Source organism: Scardinius erythrophthalmus (genome assembly GCF_964197995.2).
Source record: "Scardinius erythrophthalmus genome assembly, chromosome: 3".
Lineage (NCBI taxonomy): Eukaryota > Metazoa > Chordata > Actinopteri > Cypriniformes > Leuciscidae > Scardinius > Scardinius erythrophthalmus.
Window position 1 is genome coordinate 49,897,199 of NC_138223.1, and position 27,223 is coordinate 49,924,421.

Sequence of the window (27,223 nt, forward strand, 5' to 3'; positions counted from 1 at the left end):
TTGAGGCTGTGTCAAAGGTTTGAATGAACTTGTATATTGTTCAGGCAAAGCTGGATAAATTGGTTTGTAAGGAGGAGGTGTTACTGTCATGGATTTCACTGGTTCTTGTAAATATTTCTTTTCAGCTTCAGTTATTATATTTGTCCAATCTGGATCAAATGTATCATTATTAGTTGTATTTTCTTCATCTGAACATTTAATGGACATAATTTTGTTCAGTTTGTTATACGCTTCAATTTGAGGCTTCATTGCTTCAACAAGTGGGACTGGGCATCCATTAATACCGCAACAAATTCCTTCTTGTTTCACTATCCAATGAGCTGCAAGTATTGGAAATGCTTTTGACTTAATAGAGTCCTTTTGTGACTCAAACCAACTTAACTGCACATCCATGGATGCGTTAATATCAAGTCCTTTTTTCAAAAGCTTAGCTTGCTTCTTATTTTTCCTTTCCAGGAACCAAGCAGATATTGTTCTGCTATTACAGCCACTTTCTGCCATCTTGCAAATTATTTGTCCCTCTGTGTCTTGTATGCTCAAAACAGCAGGGCTATTTATGTATGGATGTGTGTGTGTGTATGTATATGTATATGTATGTGCGTGTGTGTGTAAATTCCGGGGGAGGCCCTCTGCTTCTCTCCCTTTCCACCTGCTCTGGTTACTCAAAGGGCGAAAAATGGGGCTGCCTACTTCTCAACTTTCTGTGTGTGTTTGTGTGTCTAGAGTAGGAGGGGGCAACTGCTACCCTTGCTCTCTCTCTCCCTCTCTCTAACCACTATAAGAACTATACAAGGTTATAAACAAGGTTAACCCTTATATTTTCAGTTATCTTTCATTTCTTTTCTTTTTTAAATGTATTTATTTTGACTCAAATACGTTTCTCTATTATTATTATTATTAGATTCACAGGGCCGGACACCAGTTATTTTGCCAAGAAGAATTTTTATTCTTATATGTCAGGAGAGAAACTTTCAGAAGATGTTACATTCATGCCAGGTCTATGCGTTCTCGTGTTTCTCTTTCCTCACATCTCTTAGTTTCTCTTCCCTCACATCTCTTAGTTTCTCTGAGGTGATACAGTAAGATAGAGCTTATATACATCACTGAATGACTTCCATTCATGGTAACACACTCTTTTGATTGAGCTTAAAATGGAACGTATATGTCATACGAACACATGGCACAATTCACTTCCATATTAAGAAACTATCTGCATCAGTTGAACACATGTACAGTATACACCCTTCTGTCTGTCTCTGTCTCTGACATATGATCTTTACATGCACTCATGCTATCTATAGTCTCTCATGCACTCAGACAGTCATACACACATAAAACTCATAACTCTATAAGATAATACAACTGATTATGAATATTAATAAAGATTAATAATACTAAAAACAACAGTAAATGATGAAATTTGAGTCTTCAGATGTAATTAGCTAGATCTATGCAGTCAGCGTTAACTTTGATAAATACAACATGTATGTTTCTAGCAGCGATCAATCTCTATTGTAAATGATCAAGCAAATTCTGATATCTGATATTTTAAACCTTTGTAACTGACCTTTACTTAATCTTCTTCTGTTACTCATTCAATGGTTTTAATAGCTATGTTTCCATCCAAAGTTGCAAATTTAACTTATGCACATAATTGAAATATTGCATAAAACATTTGCGAAAAGTAGGAGAAGCCGCTGTATATAACAATTTTTGTGTATAATAAATTACTTGCACATCAACACAATAAACGTGTTATCTTGCTTTCGGAGGCGGATGCTGCTGTTTTTCGTCTAAGAGAGTTCAGGGAGGTGATTATACTGAACTAGCCTGGCAAGCCAGACCTACATCAAGATGTTAGGTCTGCAACTCACCATAGACACGGCTCAATCCGAGGGGCGGGATAAACGGCTGTCTTTCATATTCCCTCTGCACGCAATAGGACAGCGCTTCAACCAACCAGAGCATTTTCCCAACAGCGGAGCTAACGCTAGTTGATAGATTCAACTTTTTAATCTGGTCGGCAAAACTACGAACACAACTTCCTTTTTAAATAATGACTTAAGTGCCGTTCTTTGCTCTTGTCTTAAAGAAAAACTTAACTCCAAGTCCTCCAGAGTCACGGCCAAAGCCGATTCGAAAGACTGTTCTCCTGCAGCAGCAGCTCTTCTTTGTTTTCAAGTAACGTTAGCAGGGAACCGTCACAACTCTGTCGTCATTATGTTAAGCCCGCCCCGCCCCGCTTACTCTATACATAATGTGATTGGCCTGTCCCAATTTAGGTTTTTACAGCTCCGAAAGTCAATGGAGAGTTGCTAGACTACCCTGGCTGCAAAATACATTTTGCTGCCGCTAGGGTGCGTCTAGATTTCTAGGCTAATACTGAACCACTTTGACGACAGACTTTGCTCAGGCATTTCAGATGCTGTGCAAAAAGATTGTTAGTCCAGTTATGCCGTCCCATCACAAAGTCACGTCTTTTCTGATGCGCATTGAGGAATTTATTTGGTAAATGTGTTTCCATTGTAGTTTATATGCATGCTTTGTTATCTTATGTCTTAAATGGGCGCATACGTTTTTTAAACGTGCATTTTTAAACATGTATGCACATCTAGATGGCTTTATTAAGACAGGATTATAAATATAACTGTTAATGGCACAACATAATTGTGACCCTGGATCACAAAACCACAAAAGTCACAAATTACCTTAATTTGGTCTAAAACTGCTAACCTTATTCAACTAAACGGCATTGGATTAACCTTATGTAATTAACTTAAGCTGATTGAAATAAATAATGTTACATATATTCAACGTAAGCTAGTTACGTGGAACCTGCTGACATAAAAAAGTTCATTAAAGCCAACATAGCATTTTGTGTAGTCTTTGTGCACTTTGACCTCACATTGTGACCATAGTATGAGCACACAGTGAGGGCGCTGTGAGGTTACACTTTTAGATCACTGTGAACTCAGATTGTGATCATATCAAGAGGATCCTGGGAGCTCATGGTGAGATCACTGTGAGATCAAATTGTTGACTGGGATGTCTATGCTGTTTATGTTCACCTATCAATGTTTATATGTGAATAAAAGCCTAAAATAAATCTGTTGAATGAATGAATGAATGAATGAATGAATGAGGCATTTATATAGCGCTTTCTTATGTACTACTGTACACCCAAAGCGCTTTACAATCATATCAGGAAATCTCTCCTCAACCACCACCAGTGTGCAGCGTTCACTTGGATGATGCAATGGCAGCCATAGTACAACAGCGCCAGATTATAATCCATAATATTAGCTTTAAGATCTCTTTATGAACTTTTAGAAGCGTCAGTTTCAGATTCAATTGCATATATGTCAATTGAGGGACAGATCTCTCAGATTTCATTAAAAATATATTTATTGGTGTTTCAAAGATCAACAAAAGTCTTCAAGTTTGGAACAATATGAGGATGAGTTATTAATGACAGAAATTTCCCTTTTGGATACACTAACCATTTAACAGCATAAGGTTAATAATCAAGTTTATTGAAGCACTGGCCCTAGTTATAAAAACATGAAGAGGAAACTCATTCCAATACTGATAAGAAGTATATTTCTGGCTTCATAGCTTTAGCCTAAAAACTGATGACCAAAAATACTGGGGAGGAAAAAAAAACATAAAATAGACAAGAAAATCTATATTAATGCAAGATTACACTCCCCCCCAAAAAATTAACAATATATACACATATATACATGATCCCTGTCAATCATGTGTGGCTCCGCCCACAGCACTCAGAATTGGTTCATTTGTGCTCCGCCTCTCACTGCAGTATCTTCTTGTTGATCTGAAAAAACAATAAGATGAAGAAAGACTGACTAAAGTTCATCAACAACATTGCTTGCACTGCACATATCAGAAGATTATAATGAGGAAGCTAAATGCCCCAATTTGCAGCTTTATTTGCAAATTACAATTCCTGTTCGTCGTGCACAACAAAATACCCAGTGTTAAATTACCCCTCAGTGTACATATGTGTCCACACTACAGAGTGTTAGGTTCTGCTAGATGTCAACTAAGCTCTTATTGAAAATTAACAGAGGTTTAGATGTTGATGTTAATGTTGAAAATAATAGTTTTGTTTAAAGTTACCATTATGGTGATCTGTGTTTGCTTTAGTTGGGCAATATACATATATATATATATATATATATATATATATATATATATATATATATATATATATATATATATATATATATGTGTATGTATGTATGTATGTATGTATATGTATATGTGTGTGTGTATATATATTAGCAAAACATATTATTTGTTGCTAAAAAAGCAAAAATCTAAAATGATCAGACGATTATTTTATCGTTTAGTGTAGTATGCCATCCCTGATTAAAAGTGGGGTATTGTTAATAGTGATCTCAATCATTTCCAATATAACATCATCACCTAAACCTCAGTTAATTCTCAATAAGAGCTTGTGTAGACATCTTACAGAAATATAGTCAGTCTGGTTAGTAATAAGTGAAGCTGGTAATGCTGTTTGTGGAGTTGTTTAATCCTCCTCTGCTGAGATCTTCACAGATTAAGGGTACATTTACACGACAACGATGCTTAAAATAGAAAAGTTTTCTGCGTAGACGACATCATTGTCAAAACAATCCTCATTCACACAGATCCACAAAAAAGATAATAAACGACAATAAACGCTGTATTCTGCTGCCAGGCCAGTATGGCGATGAAACACTATAGACTGAACATGTAATACACATGTGCATGACAGCATCGTCTTCAGAGATTCTGCTTATTAACATCAGGTATCTTCAATAATGGCCAATCATCACTTAATTAAACACTTAATTGTCTCATTAACTTCAACACTGCTTCAGTCTAAGGCCTAGTCCACACGGACACAGGTATTTTTATAACCAGAGTTTTTCCTCCTGCGTTTAAAAAAAAAATCCCGTCCACACATGCTCAGTTTAAAAGAAATCTCCGCCTACATGAAAACACAAAAACACGCTATCACGCGCTGTCAAGAGCATGCCAAACCAGCAGGCGGCGATATAACCCTAATCGTAAAGTCACGTTGGCCAATCAGAAGCCTGAATCAGAAACAAAAACCCCGGTTTTACTGTCTACACGACAACACTGCAACCAGCGTTTCTGAAAATCCTCACCCTGGCAGGGGTTTTCAAAAATGTTCGGTTTCAGTGACCTGATACTGCGTTTCCGTGTGGACGAATGGCCGAACCGTGTAAAAAAAGTCACGGTTATAAAAATACCTGTGTCCGTGTGGACAAGGCCTTCATTTTAACACCCTGTAGTTGGACATATATGTGCACTGAGGATTGTTAATTTAACACTGGGGATTTTACTGTGTGACAACCCGACCTATTATAAATCTAAATAAACTCGATTTAATTAAATTAATTGAAAAGTGTAGTATCCAAGTAGTAAGACAAGATGTTGCTGTCGTAATGATGACAGTAACGCACAGCACACAATAGTTGTAGTTGTTCCGTGCTGCAGATGTGATCATGTGATCATCTGTGATGGAGTATCTGACTTTTGCTGCGTTCCAGTCCACTTTTAGACACGCGCTTGCGAACTTCCCTAAGCACTTCCCCTCGGGGGAATCCCTGCCGCCATTTTGAAGTGCGTTCCACTTCGTGAATTGGACGAGGGAAGTTTATATGGACAGACCCTCGTTCCCTCGATTTTGACAGAGGGAGCGAGTCTACTTCATATGTACACTTCAGGCACCTATATGTCCCACAATGCAGTACGATTGTGACGTCACCACAAATCTCGTCTAATCACCACCACAACAAACTCTATGATATATTAATTATATATATATATATATATATATTTTTTTTTTAAAACAACCCACATACACCTAAATACATTTGGATGCTGCATTAAACAAATTCTTAAAGAGATATTATTGGAAAAAAAAATCAATAATCAACTTTATAGCTGATTCCAAGTGATCAAGGGCTTAGGGCGTTTCAATACAGCCTGCCGCAGTTTCCGCCAGTGGTGGGCACTCGTGCATCGTAAGCAATGACGTACATCTGAGTGAACGAGACGGAGGGAAGTTAGCGAGTGAAGGGCATGACAATTTTGGACTGGAACGCAGCCCCAGAAATCTCACTTACTTTGAATGTGTTGTACAGGTCAGAGGTCATGGACTTGAGCTCAAGAGCTGTGTCTTCATTGTAATAAGTGAGCTATAGGGACAGAGACAGAATGACTTAAAAATAGGAGGTTATATAAGCAAAATGTATAGCATTATATATGTACACAACGGTTCTTTCTGGTTCTCGAATTTCTTTGGCTGAGAGCCTTTTCAAGCCATATGCTATTTGCGCAGTAACATCACTCTTAACCGCTTCACCGTTTGTATCACTCTGCTCGCGGTGACTGTCATGACGGTCGATTAAATCCAACATATTTTTAATAAATAGTACTGTAGTTGTGTCAGGAAATTAAGTTTTAAGAGGTTTTTTTATTGCTTTATATTGGCTATTGTTGTTAATTTAAAATTGTTGTTGAGCTGTGAATTATGTTCATTCCTCTCTCTGTCTGAAGGTGCTGAGACACGCGAAGAGCTCGCTGAAGAAGAGAACGCGGAAGCTGTGAATTATGTTCATTCCTCTCTCTGTCTGAAGGTGCTGAGACACGCGAAGAGCTCGCTGAAGAAGAGAACGCGGACGCTGTGAATTATGTTCATTCCTCTCTCTGTCTGAAGGTGCTGAGATACGCGAAGAGAACGCTGAAGAAGAGAACGCGGACGCTGTGAATTATGTTTATTCCTCTCTCTGCCCGAGGCTAGTGAAGAGCCTGCTGATGCTGTGAGTTGCACGTGACCTCCATTCTCTGCGCTGAGGCTGGTGAAGAGCCTGCTAGTGCTGGAAGAGCCTGTTAATGCTGGAAGAGCTTGCTAATGCTGGAAGAGCCTGCTAATGCTGTGAGTTATACGTTTCCTCCACTCTCCGAGTCCAGTGAAGAACCTGCTAGTGCTGTGAGAAGAACCTGCTAATGCTGTGAGATATACGTATCCTCCACTCTCTGTCTGAGTCCAGTGAAGAACCTGCTAATGCTGTGAGATATATGTATCCTCCACTCTTTGTCTGAGTCCAGTGAAGAGCCTGCTCCCCAAAAGAAGAGAATGCTGAAGAGACGTTTTAAAATTGTTTTTATTATTTAATAAAGAGTATATTTATTTTGAATTCTGTGTCTGCCTTTCCCTTTGCGGTCAGCTCCTCAGGGGCGGCACGCAAGCGAGGGGTGGGCGGCCCGCTGGCGCTCGCCCCGACCTGTGATAATTATACAGATAACGGCTGATCGATTGATTTTCTGCTTCTGTAAAGTCATGTTGTGTTTGGATCAATTACCGCTTTCTCAGTGAGATCTTCAGATTTAACACTCCTTCGTTTCTTTCTGTAACAATGACAGAAATTAACAGCATAATGATGACTATATTTGAAATTATCAAAGTTGTTTGTGGATCTCACATTATAAACAGGATGACGATGATAATGATGATGACGAGGATGAATATTGCTCCACATTCCACTGTGATCCCAAATACTTCATGCCAACTGGATCTAGGATGCACTGAAAGAGTGAAACATTATCAGATAAGATTAACAGTCCAGACTAAAGGAAGTTATACAGGTTTGCTCTTACGAAAGCTTCACCTGTGACAGTTACAGCGTCTGATCTCTGAGATCCATGTTGATTGTGAGCCTGACAGTAGAAGCGTCCACTCTGTAGTGCACTGAAACTCTGTCCAGATCCAACAGCTGAGGTTTCATTCTCCTTAAACCAGCTGAAGTTCAGAGCAGGAGGGTTTGAGTCACTGATGCAGTTCAGAGTCACTGAATCTCCCTCCACTATTACACCAGATCCACTCATCAACACTGAGACGCTCCTGGGTGGGTCTAATAACAATCACCAAACTTATTGTTATAAGGAATCATAAAACATTTTGTGCAAATAATTATTGATGAAAATCATTATAAACATGCTGGAATGTTCAACAGCATCTTGTGTTTTATATTAAACTCACACATGACGTTTAAAGTCACAGCATCAGAGTATTTCTCTCCATGTTCATTGATGGACTTGCACTGGTATTCTCCACTGTCATCAGCGCTTATCTTTGAGATGTTGTAGATTCTTCCGGATCCTACAATCGTTCCTCCTTTAATCCAGCTGAAGTTCAGAGCAGGAGGGTTTGAGTCACTGATGCAGTTCAGAGTCACTGAATCTCCCTCCACTATTACACCAGATGGACTGATGGACACTGAGACGTTCCTGGGTGAGTCTGAAAAGAACAAAAGAAAACTCTATACTCATGGCATTTGTTATGCCAGTTCCAGTTTGGATCCAGCCTCTTATGAAGACTTCAGAAGACTTCAACAACAGAGATAGCGCCAACTCCTGAGAGGACTTCAAATGACACAAACTCTAAATCAACATGCACCAAGGTTAATTTTTTCTATGTATCCATTTGTTAATATGTATTCATTGTCTCAACAAGCTCAAAGTTTCTGCCATAAATTAATACATTGTTACCTCCATAATTTGTACACAGCAAAATCCCCAGAGTTAAATTTACTCTGCCCAGAATACATATGGTCCCACTCTAAAGAGTGTTAAAGTAACACTGAATAATGGAATACGTTTACATGACAACGATTTGCTTAAAACAGAGACATTTTTCCAGACGACACCATTGTCAAAACGATCCCCATTCACACAGATCTGCAAAAAAAGACAAAAAACGCTGTATTCTGCTGCCAGGCCGTTAGATGGCGATGAAACACTATAGACTGAAAACGTAATACGCATGTGCATGACGTCATCGACTTCAGAGATTTTCTTTTTTGTTCTTTACACAGAGATTGTTTTCAAAAACTTGCACTCTGAAACCTGTTTTCAAAAGTTTGCGTTTTCAGGCACCCATAACGCTGTTGTCGTGAAAATGAATGGCAAAAAAAGTTGAGAATGGTGTCATGTTAAAAGGCCCCTAAGAGTTAAAGTTAATGAGATAATGAGATAATGAAGTGATTAATTAAGTGATGATTGAGCATTAGTGATGAACACCTGCTGTTAACAAGCAGAATCACTGAAGGAAAGAGAAAAACAAGAACAACAACTGACTTCAGACACAGCCTAAGATGAAATCAACTGAAGAGAAAAGAAGGCATTAAATCTGTGAAGATCTCTGCAGAGGAGGATTAAACAACTCCACAAACAGCATTACCAGCTTCACTTATTACTAACCAAACTGACTTTATTTATGTCAGACGTCTACAGAAGTTCTTATTGAGAATTAACAGAAGTTAAGGCTGCGTTTACACTTGGCATTGACATGCGATCACCGAGATCCGATCAAGCAGATCGGATCATAAGCCAATCAGGACACGGTGTGTTTACACCTGTCCACATAAAGTGGCATCTGTATCTGGATAACGGATCGGATATTGCATTCCCGTGAAAAAAAAAAGAAAAAAAAGTATGGCTCCGGTACAAAGTCAACCTGAAGTGGTGGGTTTTCTTTTAAATCAGTTTTCAGTTGGGGTACATTTTACAGATCTCGCAAGTTGAGGAGGATGAAGAGGCTGCAAGTATTAATAAAGTGGATAGATGCCGTATGGAAACGGTAAAGAGAAACGTATCCAAGAACGTTGCCAGCTGTGGTGAGAAAAATGTGTGTTCTTTACAGAAAATTAACGGTTCTTCAACTTTAGGGTGCGAAAGCAAACATTTCAGTATATTTGCAATGTTCTTCGCACTCGACTATATCGTGAAACCACACAGCTACATGCAGCAATTCCTGGAGAGAGGAGGGGGAATAATGACAGTGGGCGGGGTTTTGTGTGACGTCCACCAGTGAATGCAGACACAATGGCTGGATTGCGTTTACATTACACTGAGATCCAATCACAATGCGTCCTCGACTACCTGCAAACCTGGACACGCTGATCGGATAACATTCCGATCAGAAGTGCGTTTACACTTGTCTTTTCAATGTGTATGTTAATTTAACTCTGGATATTTTGTTGTGTAAATGTACATTTCTGAAATGCATTTCTTGGACACAGTCAACTCTGATAACAGATCACTCTAACTTGTAATGTAGACACATGCATTTTCTGTAAAGCTGCATTTGAAATCTGTTATACAAATAAATGTGAATTAAATTGAATTAATTTGTTGATCACAGTTCCCACATAGCAACATTGTGTCGGCCCAGATCCGGCCCACATCTGGCTCATGTGGAAAGATGATCTGGCCCACATGCAGTGTGGAATGAAGGCCATTGGGCGAACTGCTCCTGTTTGCCAGATAGTTGCCACAAGCAGGCCATAGCAATGCTGCATGTCAGCCAAGAGCAAAGAAATAAACCAGAACTGGACCTTATCTGAGCCACAAAATCTGTGTATATTAAATATGGAGTCATCTCAGCCTTAATAAGCCTGTTAACAAGCAGAATCACTGAATGAAAGAAGAGAACAGAAAAAGAGACGAGCAGAAACACAAGAACTACAACTGTCTTCAGCCACAGACTAAGATGAAATCAACTGAAGAGAAAAGAAGACATTACATCTGTGAAGGTCTCAGCAGAGGAGGATTAAACAACTCCACAAACTGCATTACCAGCTTCACGTTTTACTAACCAGACTGACTTTATTTATGTCAGACGTCTACAAAAGTTGGTATTGAGAATTAACAGAGGTTTAACTCTAATGTGTTTCATTTGAAGTCACCATAACAGTGATTAGTGTTCCCATTAGTTGGGCTCTTAACTCTTATTATTCTTATCTTTTGTCTTTTTTGGCCGCTGTGACAGTGTGTTTGTCGAACACATTTCCAGTAGCAAAAAAAGCTAAAGTGAAACGTGATCAGGTGATGATGGTTACCTGTTGATGGTTTAATAAGCATCATGATATAATCATATCTGATATCATTTGAATCTAAAAACTGTGTTGTACCATTAATATATTCATATCACAAACCCTGTGTTACTGCAGCATGAGATCCAGCAATATAATAAAAATAAGTTAGAAGACTGTGATGTACAACTTGTGATGTAAAAATATTAATGGAACAAAACAATTGTTAGAATCAATATACATCAGTGAATCAGTCTATATCATGATGATTATTAAACCATCAACAGGTAACCATCATCACCTGATCTCATTTCACTTTAGCTTTATTTGCTACTGGAAATGTGTTTCAGAAACACACTGTCACAGCAGGTGATCTTCACAGATTTTATGTCTTCTTTTCTCTTCAGTTGATTTCATCTTAGTCTGTGGCTGAAGTTGTAATTCTTGTGTTTCTGCTCATGTCTTTTTTCTGTTGTCTTCTTTCCTTAAGTGATTATTTTTGTTAACAGGCTTATTAAGGCTGAGATGACTTCATATTTAATAAACACAGATTTTGTGGCTCAGATAAGGTCTAGTTGTGTTTTATTTATTTGCTCTTGGCTGACATGTGGCATTGCTATGGCCTACTTGTGGCCCAGATCTGGCAAACAGGAGCGGTCCGCCCAAGGGCCGTCATTCCACGCTGCATGTGGGCCAGATCATCTTTCCACATGTGCCAGATGTGGGCCGGATATGGGCCAACACAATGTTGCTATGTGGGTATCTGAACCACCATTAACTCACACATGATGTTTAAATTCACATTATCAGAGTATGTCTCCCCATGTTCATTGATGGACTTGCACTTGTATTCTCCACTGTCATCAGAGCTGATCTTTGAGATGCTGTAGATTCTTCCAGATCCTACAATCGTTCCTTCTTTAAACCAGCTGATGTTCAGAGCAGGAGGGTTTGAGTCACTGATGCAGTTCAGAGACACTGAATCTCCCTCCACTATTTCACCAGATACACTTATTAATGCTGTGATGTTCCTCGGAGGATCTGTAAAGACAAAAAAAAAGTGTAAAATGAAATGTGGTGAGACAAATAATCTTCCAGAAATAAAAGCAGACTTACACATGATATTCACATTCACAGCAGCAGAAGTCTGAGATCCATGTTTATTTCTAGCAGAGCAATGATAGTCTCCGCTGGCCTCAGACTTAATATTAGTGATGCTGTAGGTTTCACCAGATTGCAAAATATTCCTTCTTCCTTTAAACCAGCTGAAGTTCAGAGCAGGAGGGTTTGAGTCACTGATGCATTTCAGAGTCACTGAATCTCCCTCCATTATTACACCAGATGGACTGATGGACACTGAGACGTTCCTGGGTGAGTCTGAAAAGGACAAATTAAACTCTATACACATGTTATGCGTTTGTTAGTACTCAAATGTGTTGATCACAGAAACCTGGCAAAATTCCCAGAGCTAAATTAAATATGCTCAGAGCACTCTACTGAGTGTTAAAGTAACACTGAAGCAGTGTTAAATTTAATTAGATAATTAAATGATTAATTGAGTTATGATTGACCATTAGTGGTGACACTTGATGATAATGAGCAGAATCACAGAAGGAAAGAGGACAAAACAGAAAAAAGAGCAACAAAAGAACCAGAACTGACTTCAAACACAGCCTTAGATGAAATTAACTGAAGATAAAGACATTAAAGGCCAACTGAAGTGACTTTGAATGCACAGCTTTGTATGATGCATTGACTTAGGGGCTGTATACACAACACCATTTTCAACTAAAAACGTAAAACTTTGTAGCTGTTTTGGCCATTCATTTACACAACAACGGCATTTTGGGTGCCTGAAAACACAAACTTTTGAAAACGGGTTCCAAAATGCAAGTTTTTGTAAACAGCAAAAACGTGAATCTCTGAAGAGGATGACGTCATGCACATGCATATTATGTTCAGTCTGTAGTGTTTCATTGCCATCTAATGGCCTAGCAGCATAATACAGCGCTTTTTGTCTTTTTTGCGGATCCGTGTGAATGGGGACCGTTTTGACAATGGTGTCGCCTGTACTCGGGAAAACTCAAGGGAAAAAACATCTCAGTTTTAAGCATATCGTGTAAATGTACCCTTTATTTCCATTGAAACAGGAAGCTAAGGTGGGACATTTTCAATGGCTACTCCAAGTTTTCAAATAGCCAATTTTTGTTTATGGTGAGATTAGTGAATCATTTTACCTTATGATGATAAAAACTATTTAATCTGATCATCTTTTTTCAAGGCTTCCTTTTTTAAAGAACATGTAAAAAGTCAAGTCAAACTGCCCAACTGAAGTAATCACTGATCACCATAATGGTGACCAGGCATTTTCAATAAAACATCATCATCTAAACCTCTTTTAACCCTCTGGGGTCTGAGGGGTTTTTGGGGTCCTTGAGATGTTCTGACATGCCCTGACATTTGTGCTTTTTTCAGTTGCTTATAAACATATTAATGGCAAAGGTGTAAATTCACTCTATTTAGCACAAACAGGGCTACCATAATATGTGAACAACTTGCATGTACATGTTTGTATTTTTGAGAGAATAATAATTATGCATAGTTTTTGAAAAAACAAAAAACTAAAGTTTCTGAAATAAGGCCACAAAACACATACTAAATATGTGCCAATAAGACTTTCGACTAATGGATGTGGTCGCCTAGAGTTTTTTCTTCAAAATGATGTGAAAATCATCCTGCCTAATCATTGACATAACACAATACATTGATTTAAATCTTGTAAAACACTTTTTGTTTGTAAAGGCAATATGCGCAAGGGGCGTCAACGATCATGCATATTTAGTGGTTCACACCTGAGGAGACAATGGGGCCCGCATACTTAATGAGCCACTCATTCAGGTGTGTCACCTATAGCCACAAGAAAGAATGCAAGAGCAATATATATATATATATATATATATATATATATATATATATATATATATATATATATATATATATATATATATATATTCTACCAAATTGGTTCACATTTGGAAGCATCTCAATTTTATTTTTTTATTTTTTCACAAATTGTGCTTGCAAATTGTATAATATCCAAGGAAAACATGTCTAGTAATTGTGCAGTTAATTCTCATACTGTATTTTCAGTTTTGGAATATGTATCCTCTCCCCAAATTTGTCAATAATAAAACACAATAAAAATGATCTAAAGAAAAGGCTTATATTTACCTTTTAAAATTAGTTTACATCCACCTTGTAAATATATATTTTTTTTATTAAAAAGTTTACAATTACAACAACAAAGTGTAATCTTTCTTTGTAAAAACTAAAGTATACATTTTATCATACATATTTCAAAGTTAAGGATTCATCACTTTGAATATAGCCTACATTGACAAAACATACTATATTTAACATATTAGCAAAAATTGGCAAACAAAAGCTTATTTGAGGTGGCAGTAAAACAGTAAAAATGTGTAATCTATCCAAAACTAGTCAACGAAATGTTGTCTTTCATATGTCAGTAACATAGGTCTTTCGTTTTTATTATAAGGAATATAAAATGTTAATTTGCAGTTTAATATGTTGCTTATACAAATACATTTTATTTCAACATATTTCAGTCGATTTTTATAGCAAAACAGTTTGCTAAAAGCGAAACATTCATTCACACACAGAAACGCAATTCAAATTTAAACCGTCTTTTTGCGAGATGTGGTAAACAGCGCATCTCTGCCGTTCATTCATTCACACAGAAACGCGATTTACTTGAGAATGAAAAAAACTTACTACAGTATTCCATCCGTTGCTCCTCGAAATACCAGCACTTCTGAGTTACATTTTCCATTATTATTATTCCTCACAGCGCTGCGAGACAGTGTAAACAAGTACAAGTACAATCTGAATAAACTTGATGTGTTTTCTCGAGCTGATATGGGGGCGTTCACAGGTTTGCATGGATTGCCTCATTCATTTGCGTTTGAATAGCGCCCACTCTCCGTGGGCGGGGCAGATTACAACGTAATGAGCTGAGATGAGAACGACTGAAATCTCTCTCTTTTCATAAAGATTACATAAACAGATAAAAAAAAAATTATAATAAAAATTACTTAATTTAAAAGAAGAGAATTCAAGCTTCATGTCGGTGTGTCTGTATGTCTGTTTGACTGAGTATTCGCTGAGTTATGGTTCATTTTCGGACGCGTTTCAGAATGGACTTAACTGACAGAGAGGAGGCAGAACTCGCATCATGTTTATTTTTTTTTATTTGGCGAAAAGCACAACACTTTGTTTTTATTGTGAGTATACACAAAAATAATACACACTTAACAGGATCGATTGATGTATAACACAAGCATATAAGATAAAAAGTAATATTTTTTTATTTTATTTTTTTTCACTGATAAGACAAAAACGAGCCTATCACGCCGGCGCGATAGCCGACCTCAGGGGGTTAATTCTCAAAAAAAAAAAAAAAAACTTTCAAGGCGTCTGACATAAAGTTTATCTGGTTAGTAATAAGTGAAGCTGGTAATGTTGTTTGTGGAGTTGTTTAATCCTCCTCTGCTAAGATGTTCAGAGATTTATTGTCTTCTTTAATCTTCTGTTGATTTCCTCTAATGCTGTGGCTAGAAGTCAGTTGTAGTTCTTGGGCCCTATTTTATCGATCTGTAACGCAAGTATCAAACGCAAAATGCAAGCAACTTTGTGGGCGGAACTTGGGCTCTGTTGCTATTATACCAGCAGGATAAATGACTCTTGCGCCCGACTCAAATCTAAAATGGGTTGGTCTGAAGTAGCTACATTCCTCGTAGGTGTGGTTTGGGCGCAACGTGAAATTAACCAATCAGAGCATCATCTCATATTCCCTTTAAGAGCAAGCACGCTTGTTCCATGGCAGTTTTTATAACGGCGGATTGGCAAGGCGCACACCAGGAGCGGTTCACAGCCGAGGAGACCGACGTTCTCGTCAGGGCCGTAAAAGACAGAGAAGTGACATTGCGGATGGGAGAAACCCACCCAAATTAGCTTCAGTTAAACAGGCATATACTAATTTGGGTAAATGTGTAAGCTAGATTTATGCCTATTTCTTTCACATCTTCATGGACACCACAATGATTTCCCTCATGTGCTAATATTTTTCCTTGTAATTATGTATGGTTTTCACAAATGGGAACTGCTGCGTCTGTGTAGATGAGAGAAGGAAAGTGTATGCACGTTGTGCACAAGCTACATTATGGCCAAGCATTTGCCCTTAAAATAGCATCTGAATAACACGCCACTGACTTTAGAATAGGTTTTTCCTGGTCAGTGGCGGAATTGTTTTCTGAAACTGCAAAATAGCACCAGGGAACGTTTGCGCTGGAACATGCCTCCTCTTTTCGCTGAACCGCCCCTGGAGCGCAAGTTCATTCCCTAATTTACCGATGTGCGTCTGTGGAGGGAAAAGTCCGCTGTGCATCGGGTGCAAAATAGGAATGATACATGTGTCTGTGTACAAAGTCAATTGCGCTGGGTGCAAGATAGGACCCTTAGTGTTTCTCTTTCCTTCAGTGATTCTGATTGTTAACAGCAGGTATTCATCATTCATGCTTATCATCCCTTAATTAATCACCTAATTATCTCATTAACTTTAACACTGCTTCCACTTTACCATATGTGTTATGACTAGTGTTGATTATACAATGGGGGTTTTGTAGTGCACTGAACCATCATTACTCACAAAATACGTTTAAAGTCACATTATCAGAGTATTTCTCTCCATGTTCATTGATGGACTTGCACTTGTATTCTCCTCTGTCATCAGAGCTGATCTTTGAGATGCTGAAGATTCTTCCAGATTCAACAAATGTTCCTCCTTTAAACCAGCTGAAGTTCAGAGCAGGAGGGTTTGAGTCACTGATGCAGTTCAGAGTCACTGAATCTCCCTCCACTATTACACCAGATGGACTGATGGACACTGAGACGCTCCTGGGAGGGTCTAATAAGAATCACGAAACATAAATGTTACAAGGATGTAGCAACATTGGCTATGAATCATGGCTCATTGAATCAGAACACAAACGCACATTCCTTCTTGCTGTCCCACTCTGAACCCACGAAGGTAAATCAGTTGTGTTGGCTCCAGCTAGTAACAAATGGTCTTTCGCGACACTTTATTGCACCTTGGAGGATAACCAGTCAACACATTCCCTTAACTTTGCAAAGTTCTGCATTCCAAACCCCCTTCCCCTCTCTGGACCACAGAGAGATAACGAAACTTGCTACGTGACATCACACCCCCACACACACACAAACATCCTTTGTGTTTAACTTAGAACTTAGAGATATTCTTTTTTGATATATGTACAATTCCATTAGGCATGTTGATTAGTTTTGTGTTATTCTATAGTGTGATTCTCTAGTGTGTAGTTTTGAATTCTAAGTGGGTATTTTAAGAATGATACACTATATATGTACCCTAACTCCCACCAGACCATAAAATTTTATGGTCCTAACGGAATGTCAGCAGCAAGGAATCTCACTGAGATTCTGGCAGAAGAGCAGAATTAACGTGTTCATCCTAGATATTTTATATGTATAACCACTGAAGAAATATGTAAACCTGAATGTAATTTCCCCTTTTCATGATTGTTCTTCTATGTGAATGTGGTTCTGTATTCTTTTAAACCTTAATGGAATAATGCTCTAGATATGCACACTGTGGTGAGATCATAGATGTGTCATGTTGGTCTTTCTAAAGTCCAATCTTCAATTCCCACTTATCAATGTACATCACATGTTGGGTTCATTTTATTCCTAGGTTGTTAGTTTAACCTTTAAGCTTATTTTTACAGAATAATAATCTATCTCGACGTGTACCTTCGAAACATATCTAATTTGGTATCCACGTAAAGCTCTCCTTGTACTGAAACCAAATATATGCATCAGGATCTGGTAAAATGTATTATACTATTTTTACCATCGTTAGAGTATAACTGATCACATAATAACGCTGCCATAAAACATGCAAATTTAACTGGGAACTAAGACAAAGAAAGTTTCTTCCCGCTTGGAATGTCACGTTCCAATTGGCCTAAGCCAAGGGAGGAGTAAAATTTCTGTACCCTAGAAAAGCGGTTACACGGCGCGTTCAGGGCAGTTCTGTATTTTCTTTCGTCTTGTTTTGTTCCTGCTTTTTCGTTATTTTTCTTTCTTTTACGAACCCTCTTCGTGAGCGAGAAGATCCATATGGCTCCCTTTTAAGGGAGCATTCTTCGTTTTCTCTTTTATTTTCTTAAGTCTTTTCTTTATTTTCGTCTTTGTTTAGACTCTACCATTCGTTCAGTGAAGCTTCAACTTTAAAGAGACTTGAATCTCCCGCGGCGCGCACTCCTCATCCTCAAGGACGTGCACGAGCACTGAAAGAATTCCTGGCTCCATGGCTCCTATAGGAGTCATCATCTCCGTTTTATTTTCTTTACTAAGTTTTATTTTCATATTCATTTCTCCCTCCACAAAGGGAGATGAACTCTGAATCATGTTTCTGGCAACTTCACGTTCGGTGAACCTTTAAACTTCGCGCGAGTCAGGCTCGCCCCAAAGACACGAGGAAACACGCTCCGCTCTAAAAAGAGCTCTTCTTCAGCAAATACAAAGAGAACCATACGCAAGTAATGATTTTTGATTTGATTGATGTGATTTCTTGTTGTCTCTCAAGGTTACTGCCTGTGATTTTGCCTAACAGTGATCTTTCCTTGATCGCACATGTTTAGTTTCACTTTCTCTCATCTCTCTCATTGTCAGAACTCTCTTTCATCCTCTCCCTCATTTTCGTTATTCGTTTAGTCTTGTATTTTGTTTACGTGTCCTGTACATACATATTTACTCGTGTTTGCTGGACAAACAACCGTTTGATGATTACATTAATTTCCATTAAGGGTTATCTCATAATCGATCTGAAATAGGATTATTAATATATGAATGATGAATTATAATTAGTTGTGATTGATTATTCAGATATACAAATCGATCTATTTTCAACTTCGAATAAATTAATGTAACTGTATTATGCAAAATATTAATCATATTCATGATTAATTATTAAAATTCCCTATAAATCATTTGAGCTAATGATAAATGTACTACTAATGCCAGTGCGGTTACAAGGATCATAAAAAAAAAAATGTGCAACTAATTATTGATGAAAATCATTAATCATTAAACATGCTGGGATGTTCTACAGCATCTTGTTTTTTATAATAAACTTACACATGACGTTTAAAGTCACAGTATCAGAGTATTTCCCTCCATGTGTATTGATGGACTTGCACTTGTATTCTCCACTGTCATCAGAGCTGATCTTTGAGATGTTGTAGATTCTTCCAGATCCTACAGTCATTCCTCCTTTAATCCAGCTGATTTCTGCAGGAGGGTTTGAGTCACTGATGCAGTTCAGAGTCACTGAATCTCCCTCCACTATTACACCAGATGGTCTGATGAACACTGAGATGCTCCTGGGAGGATCTGTAAAGACAAAAAAAGTGTAAAATGACATGCAGTGAGACAAATCATTGCAAAAAAAAAAAATCTTCCAGAACTGGTTAAACATAAAGGCAGACTTACACATGATATTCACATTCACAGCAGCAGAAGTCTGAGATCCATGTTTATTTCTAGCAGAGCAATGATAGTCTCCGCTGGACTCAGACTTAATATTAGTGATGCTGTAGGTTTCACCAGATTGCAAAATCGTTCCTCCTTTAAACCAGCTGAAGTTCAGAGCAGGAGGGTTTGAGTCACTGATGCAGTTCAGAGTCACTGAATCTCCCTCCATTATTTCACCAGATGGACTGATGGACACTGAGACGCTCCTTGGTGAGTCTGAAAAGGGCAAAAGAAAACTCTGTACTCATGTTTTGCATTTGGTAATGAACAGATATGTTGATTACTGAACTATCATTAACTCACACATGACGTTTAAAGTCACAGCATCAGAGTTTTTCCCTCCATGTTCATTGATGGACTTGCACTTGTATTCTCCACTGTCATCAGAGCTGATATTTGAGATGTTGTAGATTCTTCCAGATCCTACAGTCGTTCCTCCTTTAAACCAGCTGAATTTCAGAGCAGGAGGGTTTGAGTCACTGATGCAGTTCAGAGTCACTGAATCTCCCTCCACTATTACACCAGATCCACTTATCAACACTGAGACACTCCTGGGAGGATCTGTTAAGACAAAAAAAAAAGTTTAAAATGACATGCAGTGATAAATCATTGCAAAAATACTCTTCCATAAATAAAGGCAGACTTACACATGATATTCACATTCACAGCAGCAGAAGTCTGAGATCCATGATTATTTCTAGCAGAGCAACGATAGTCTCCGCTGGCCTCAGACTTAATATTAGTGATGCTGTAGGTTTCACCAGATTGCAAAATCTTCCTTTTTCCTTTAAACCAACTGATTTCTGCAAGAGGGTTTGAGTCACTGATGCAGTTCAGAGTCACTGAATCTCCCTCCATTATTTCATCAGATGGACTGATGGACACTGAGACTTTCCTGGGTGAGTCTGAAAAGGACAAAATAAACTCTATACTCATGTTTCGCGTTTGTTAGTCCACTAACTCAGATAGCAATTGTTGTCTGGCCCAGCTCCGGGTCACACAGCCAGTTTCTCTCGGCCCACATACAGCAAAGAATGACGGTCCTGGGATGGACCAGATCTGAACTACAGACATGAGCCACACATGAGCCATAAGTGGCCCAAATCTCAGACAAATAATAACCCATAACCAGCCCTGAACTGCCATCAGTAAACCAGATCAAACCCAATCTTTAGAAAGACAAAAAAAAAAAAAAAAAAAAAATGTCTAGGGTGCTCAGGGAGTTCAATAAAAAAGAAAGTGTTTGAAGGTGCTATTTGGGGTTGGGAATTTAAATAAATGTAGGAAAGAGAAGATCCAAGGCGCTCTTCTTCAAAATTATTTTAAAAGCCTTTATTTAACTGGCTATATCATAGTAGAAAATTGAAAAGACATCGGGGGGAAAAAGCAACCCACGCGTAGCGGTACAAACAGCCTTCTTCAGGATGTGCTTTCCAATCAAACAATTTCCTCTTTTTTGTGTGCTAATTAGAGTGACATAATACATACATACACAGAGAAAGTCCACTAGGTGGCTTCATTGCAAATTACGGAGCCCGGGAAGTCACCTCTGGGAAAAAAAAACAATCCGTGGCGACGGTTTTGTAATCCGTCCGCTCAGTTTATATACCCACGAGTTTCTAATCCGCGCTCTCAGATTTGTAAACCGTTCCTTCAGTTTTTGCAATCTGTACCCACAAATTCATAAACTGTGCCCACGCTTTCGCAATCCGTTCCCACGGGTTTGTAAACTGTACTCACGGATTTGTGGCTCGCCCTCGTTTTAGAAGAACACCAGGAGACCGCTGTTAACGAATCATATTTTATATTGTTTTATTGAATATTAAGTGGAATCAGATTGTCTTGCGTCTGCATGTTTAAAGTGATTCGCAATTGTAGCGGGTATATGAATGACGTGCATTAAAATATTTTGTTTATTTGTGATAATATTAGCACTTTATTATTATTGTCTAACCTGCATATTACACAGCAAAATCCCCAGTGTTAAATTAACACTGCTCAGTGTTCAGTCTTTATATGAGTCCACACTCAGAGTGTTATAATTAACACTGAAGCAGTGTTAAAGTTAATGAGATAATTAAGTGATTAATTGATTAATTTAGTGATGATTGAGCATTATTGAAGACATCTGATGTTAATAAGCAGAATCACTGAAGGAGAAAATTATTTTTTATTGGTCACCATTATGGTGATCAGTGTTTAGTTTAGTTGGACTCTTGACCCTTACTTTTTTTTTATTTTAGATTTTGTTTGGCTGCTGTAATTCGGTTATAACAGCCAGATGAACAAAGAGCAAATGTTGGTTGTGTTTTAACATAATCATTAGTTGGCCTGAATCACTGAACTCATTGAGAGTATAATTTCTGAGTTAAGTTTACCTAATGGATTATAGCAGCACTGTCCTTGTCGACAGAGGTGGGTAATCCAGGGCCAAAGAGTAAAAGTCCTTGCCATATGTTTATTCCACCCATAAACTCAGTCAGCTGATTTCACTAATTAGTTCTCTCTCCTGCTGAATTAGCAAATCCAGGTGATTGGAACAAAATACTGAGGAGGACTTTTACTTTCTGAACCTGGACTTTACACCTCTGCATAGCAATGCCACATGTCAGCCAAGAGTAAAGAAATAAACCAGAACTTGACCTTATCGTAGCCAAAAAAATCTGTGTATATTAAATATGGAGTAATTTCAGCCACAGCCTCAGATGAAATCAACTGAAGAGAAAAGAAGACATTAAATCTGTGAAGATCTCAGCAGAGGAGGATTAAACAACTCCACAAACAGCATTACCAGCTTCACTTATTACTAACCAGACTGACTTTATTTCTGTCAGACGTCTACACAAGCTCTTATTGAGAATTAACAGAGGTTTAACTCTGTGTTTCATTTGAAATCACCATAAGAGTGAATAGTGTTTCGATTAGTTGGGCTCTTAACTCTTATTATATCTTTTGACTTCTTTTGGCCGCTGTGACAGTGTGTTTGTCAAACACATTTGCAGCTGCAAAGAAAGCTAAAGTGAAATGAGATCAGGTGATGATGGTTACCTGTTAATGGTTTTATAATCATCATGAAATAGACCGATTCACTGATGTCTTTTGAATCTAACAATTATGTTGTCACATTAATATTTTTTTCACAACACAAACCCTGTTACTGCAGCATTAGATCCAGCAATATTATAACAGTAAGTTAGAAGACTTTAACAGACATGAGCACAAAAAAAGTCAGTTTAATATGACACACACAGACATCAACAATCAGCGTATGAATCTCAACAATGGTGACAATCAAAAGTACTTTGCTGCAATGCATGCTGGGTACCAGCATAGTACAAAACTCCCAGCATGCATTGCAACATGAATAAATTATGCAGCTGAATTGACCTATAATTTTGTTTGATTCTAAATATTTGCTTTTATTTTTTGCTGTTGGTTTTTTGTGAATTAGTAGCTTTTCAGTGATGTTCTGAATTAATCTGTTTATCTAAATATGTGTGATTGTCACCATTGTTGAGATTCATACGCTGATTGGTGATATCTGTGTGTGTCAGCAAAAGCTAATTTTTAAATTTCATGTTTGTTAAAAGATTTAAACCGATCGTTATATTTCTGGATCTCATGCTGCAGTAACACAGGGTTTGTGACGTGAAAATATTAATGGAACAACATATTTGTTAGATTATAAAAACCTCAGTGAATCAGTCTATTTCATGATGACTATAAAACCATCAACAAGTGACCATCATCACCTGACCTCATTTCACTTTAGCTTTCTTTGCTGCTGCAAATGTGTTTGACTAACACACTGTCACAACAGCCAAAAAAGACAAAAGGTATAATAAGAGTTAAGAGCCCAACTAATGGAAACACTAATCACTCTTATGGTGATTTTAAATGAAACACATTAGAGTTAAACCTCTGTTAATTCTCAATAAAAACTTCTGTAGACGTCTGCCAGAAATAAAGACAGTCTGGTTAGTAATAAGTGAAGCTGGTAATGCTGTTTGTGGAGTTGTTTAATCCTCCTCTGCTGAGATCTTCACAGATTTAATGTCTTCTTTTCTCTTCAGTTGATTTCATCTGAGGCTGTGGCTGAAATTACTCCATATTTAATATACACAGATTATTTTGGCTATGATAAGGTCCAGTTCTGGTTTATTTCTTTACTCTTGGCTGACATGTGGCATTGCTATGCAGATGTGTAAAGTCCAGGTTCAGAAAGTAAAAGTCCTCCTCAGTATTTTGTTCCAATCACCTGGATTTGCTAATTCAGACAGGAGAGAGAACTAATTAGTGAAATCAGCTGACTGAGTTTATGGGTGGAATAAACATATGGCAGGACTTTTACTCTTTGGCCCCTGGATTACCCACCTCTGCTGGTTAGACAATACTAATGAAGTGCTAAGATTATTACAAATAAACCAAAGATTTTGATGCACGTCATTCATATTAAATAGTAGCCTCTATTCCACCCCATACCCGCTACAATTGAGAATCACTTTAAACATGCAGACGCAATTCGATGTGTTCCACTTCATATTTAATAAAACAATATAAAATATGATTCATTAACAACGGTCTCCTGGTGTTCTTCTAAAACGAGGGCGAGCCACAAATCCGTGAGTACAGTTTACAAACCCGTGGGAACGGATTGCGAAAGCGTGGGCACGGTTTATGAATTTGTGGGTAGAGATTGCAAAAACTGAAGGCACGGTTTACAAATCTGAGAGCGCGGATTAGAAACTCGTGGGTCCGGTTTATTAACCCATGGGCACGATTTGTTAAACCGAGGGAACAGTTTGAGAATTCGTGAGTACGGTTTATAAACTGAGCGGACGGATTGCAAAACCGTCGCCACGGATTTTTTTTTTTTCTCCCACAGGTGACTTCCCGGGCTCCGTACTAATTGAATCCAAAGACGAAAAAAAAAAAAAATAATTATGATGATGAAAGACAAAAGTAGGCTAGACACAAAAAGCATATATCACAAAAAAGGACTGAAGTCTATTTCTTCATTCAACCGAGGGTATACTGTGGCCTGTAGCTCATATATATAGAATGTTTCTGTCTGTATAAGTAATTTTAATTGGTCACCACCCCAAATACTCTTTTTAATCGTTTCTAAACCCTCAACCATTAGGCCTTCTGGATTACTATTGTGCACATTTTGGAAGTGTTTTGCCATAGGATAATCTAAAATAGCTTTTCTAGTGGCATTTTTATGCTCCGATAGTCTGTCTTTGATACATCTCTTGGTCCGGTCTACATAAAAGCATCCACATTTGCATGATAACCTGTATACCACAAAAGTAGTTTTGCAATTAATGAATGCTTTTATGTTGTACATCTTATGTGTCTTGAAATTACAGAATTCTTTGCATCTGTTTTTTGGCCGGAAGATGACTAGGTACTAGCCTATCTCGTAGTGTTGCAGCCCTCTTGAAACTAATTTTTGGAGATGCAGAAAAAACTTCTCTAAGAACAGGATCACTCTTGATAAGATTCCAATGTGAGTGTATAATCATTTTTATGGGATTGGCCAAAGAGCTATACTCTGTCACAAAATAGGCCTGATTTTGTAAACAGGATCGTTTTTTCTTCTTCTGGAATAGCTCTGATCTAGGAATTAGGTCTGGGCATTAGGTACATTAGGTAGGTAAGCATTAGGTACAATTTCTGTGTGATAGCCCCTTTCTAAAAATCGATTAGACTTGCACTTCATATTCATTATCAGTATCACAAATACGTCTAAGAAGTTGGAACTGGCCAAAAGGTATATTGTTTTTTAGCCAATTTGGATGGAAGCTATCTGCTTTTAAAGGGATACTCCACTTTTTTTGGAAATAGGCTCATTTTACAACTCCCCCAGAGTTAAACAGTTGAGTTTTACCGTTTTCGAATCCATTCAGCTGAACTCCGGGTCTGGCAGTACCACTTTTAGCATAGCTTAGCATAGGATCGGACAAGACCATTAGCATCTCTCTCAAAAAAAAAAATGACCAAAGAGTTTAGATATTTTTCCTATTTAAAACTTGACTCTTCTGTTGTTACATCATGTACGAAGACCGATGGAAATGAAAAGTTGCGATTTTCTAGGCTGATATGGCTAGGAACTATACTCTCATTCCTGTGTAATAATCAAGAAACTTTGCTGCCGTACCATGGGTCCAGCAGGCGTAATGATATTACGCAGTGCCTGAAAATAGTCGACCCTATAGTCTACCGAGCTGGGGACTATTTTTAGACTATTATGCCTTTAACATAGTGTTCCTATCTGTTGTTTTACGATACACAGTAGTATGGAGCTTCCCATCTTTACCAGTAGAAATGGTTATATCTAAAAAGTTAATAGCCATTTTGGAATGTTCCATGCACAGTTGTATAGGGGAGCGCGGGGCACAACCTAACGCGGGGTTAGTTGTAACACGCTTGTTTTAAATACTTCCGCACAAGCTTGGATGACGAAACTTTGTTTATTTACTAGTTGCCATATCAACACTATATAGAAAAAAAAAATCCGCCAAAATTATTATTTTTTTGTAAGATATCCATAGACATTTATTAAACCATAGCAAAAGTAAATTTCTTACTTAAGTTAATTTTTCATCTCTATTTTTTGTGTTTATTTAAAATAAGACAAATATGATATTATTTTAATCTCCAAGATGTTATTTAACAGTTGAGATAGTTCTTTAATGCTTCGCTAACTAGCAGAAGACACTAGCAGGGTTTAAATCCCAGTTGTGCAGGCGGGGGCATGTTGTAACACTGCGTTACAATGTGCCCCTATTAGAAATATGCTATTATATTCTATACTTTTATTAATTTTATTGAGAAAACGTGAGAAAAAGGTGAATAAAGACTGAGAGTCAATGTTCAGAAATTACTAATTATTTATTTGTTTTGAACTATGTTGTATAGCTGTGTTTTCCTGTGTTCGTAGTCAAAACTCAAAAATGAGTTTATATTTAATTATTAAAAATTGCCATTATTTTATATGAAAAGGTTTTTTAATTGTATTTTATTTAGAAAATATTTTAGTTTGTTTTGTATATTTTTTTTATTATATCAGATAACATTTTAAGCTGCCATATGTTATGTTACAATGTGCCCCTGCACATGTTACAATGTACCCCACCTATGGGGCATGTTGTCACATTTCACTTCCATTCTTTCGGGGTATATCAAGAAAAAAGTATATACTGTATTAATAAAACAAAAACACATAATTGTACTAGACATGTGGGAAATTATTGTGGGAAAAAATAAATACTCTGAACCATAAGTAGATTTACACAAACTGAGAAAGTCAAAAAGCAAAAAATAAAGTCAAACTGGTAAAATAATAAGTGCAATAATGGCTCGAAGTCAGTAGATCTTGTGTTTCTCTTTTTTCTGTTCTTGTTTCTCTTTCCTTCAGTGAGTCTGCTTGTTATCATCAGGTGTCACCACTAATGGCCAATCATCACTTAATTAATCACTTAATTATCGCATTAACTTCAACACTGCTTCAGTGTTAACTTAATTATCTCATTAACTTCAACACTGCTTCAGTGTTAATTTTTAACACCCTGTAGAGTGGACACATATAAACACTGAGGAGTGTTAATTTAACATTGGGGATTTTGCTGTGTATAGATGGATCCTATAAAGACTGG

At 37.6% G+C, this 27,223-nt stretch overlaps 1 protein-coding gene across 1 annotated transcript in view; it reads right to left on the reverse strand.

Moving 5' to 3' along the window:
• Nucleotides 1–3,461: 3,461 nt before the first annotated feature.
• The window catches only part of LOC308687940 (hemicentin-1-like), a 127,695-nt gene continuing 103,933 nt past the window's right edge, over nt 3,462–27,223 (reverse strand). The window contains exons 17-29 of the mRNA XM_081360759.1: nt 20,210–20,467; nt 19,866–20,123; nt 19,521–19,778; nt 19,167–19,421; nt 16,639–16,896; nt 12,030–12,290; nt 11,697–11,954; nt 8,081–8,338; nt 7,710–7,952; nt 7,524–7,626; nt 7,404–7,449; nt 6,165–6,236; nt 3,462–3,835 (exon numbers count right to left, since the gene is read on the reverse strand). Coding sequence (XP_081216885.1) covers nt 3,812–3,835; nt 6,165–6,236; nt 7,404–7,449; nt 7,524–7,626; nt 7,710–7,952; nt 8,081–8,338; nt 11,697–11,954; nt 12,030–12,290; nt 16,639–16,896; nt 19,167–19,421; nt 19,521–19,778; nt 19,866–20,123; nt 20,210–20,467 — 2,552 coding nt within the window. The 3' untranslated portion in view covers nt 3,462–3,811. The remainder of the gene's footprint in view (nt 3,836–6,164; nt 6,237–7,403; nt 7,450–7,523; nt 7,627–7,709; nt 7,953–8,080; nt 8,339–11,696; nt 11,955–12,029; nt 12,291–16,638; nt 16,897–19,166; nt 19,422–19,520; nt 19,779–19,865; nt 20,124–20,209; nt 20,468–27,223) is intronic.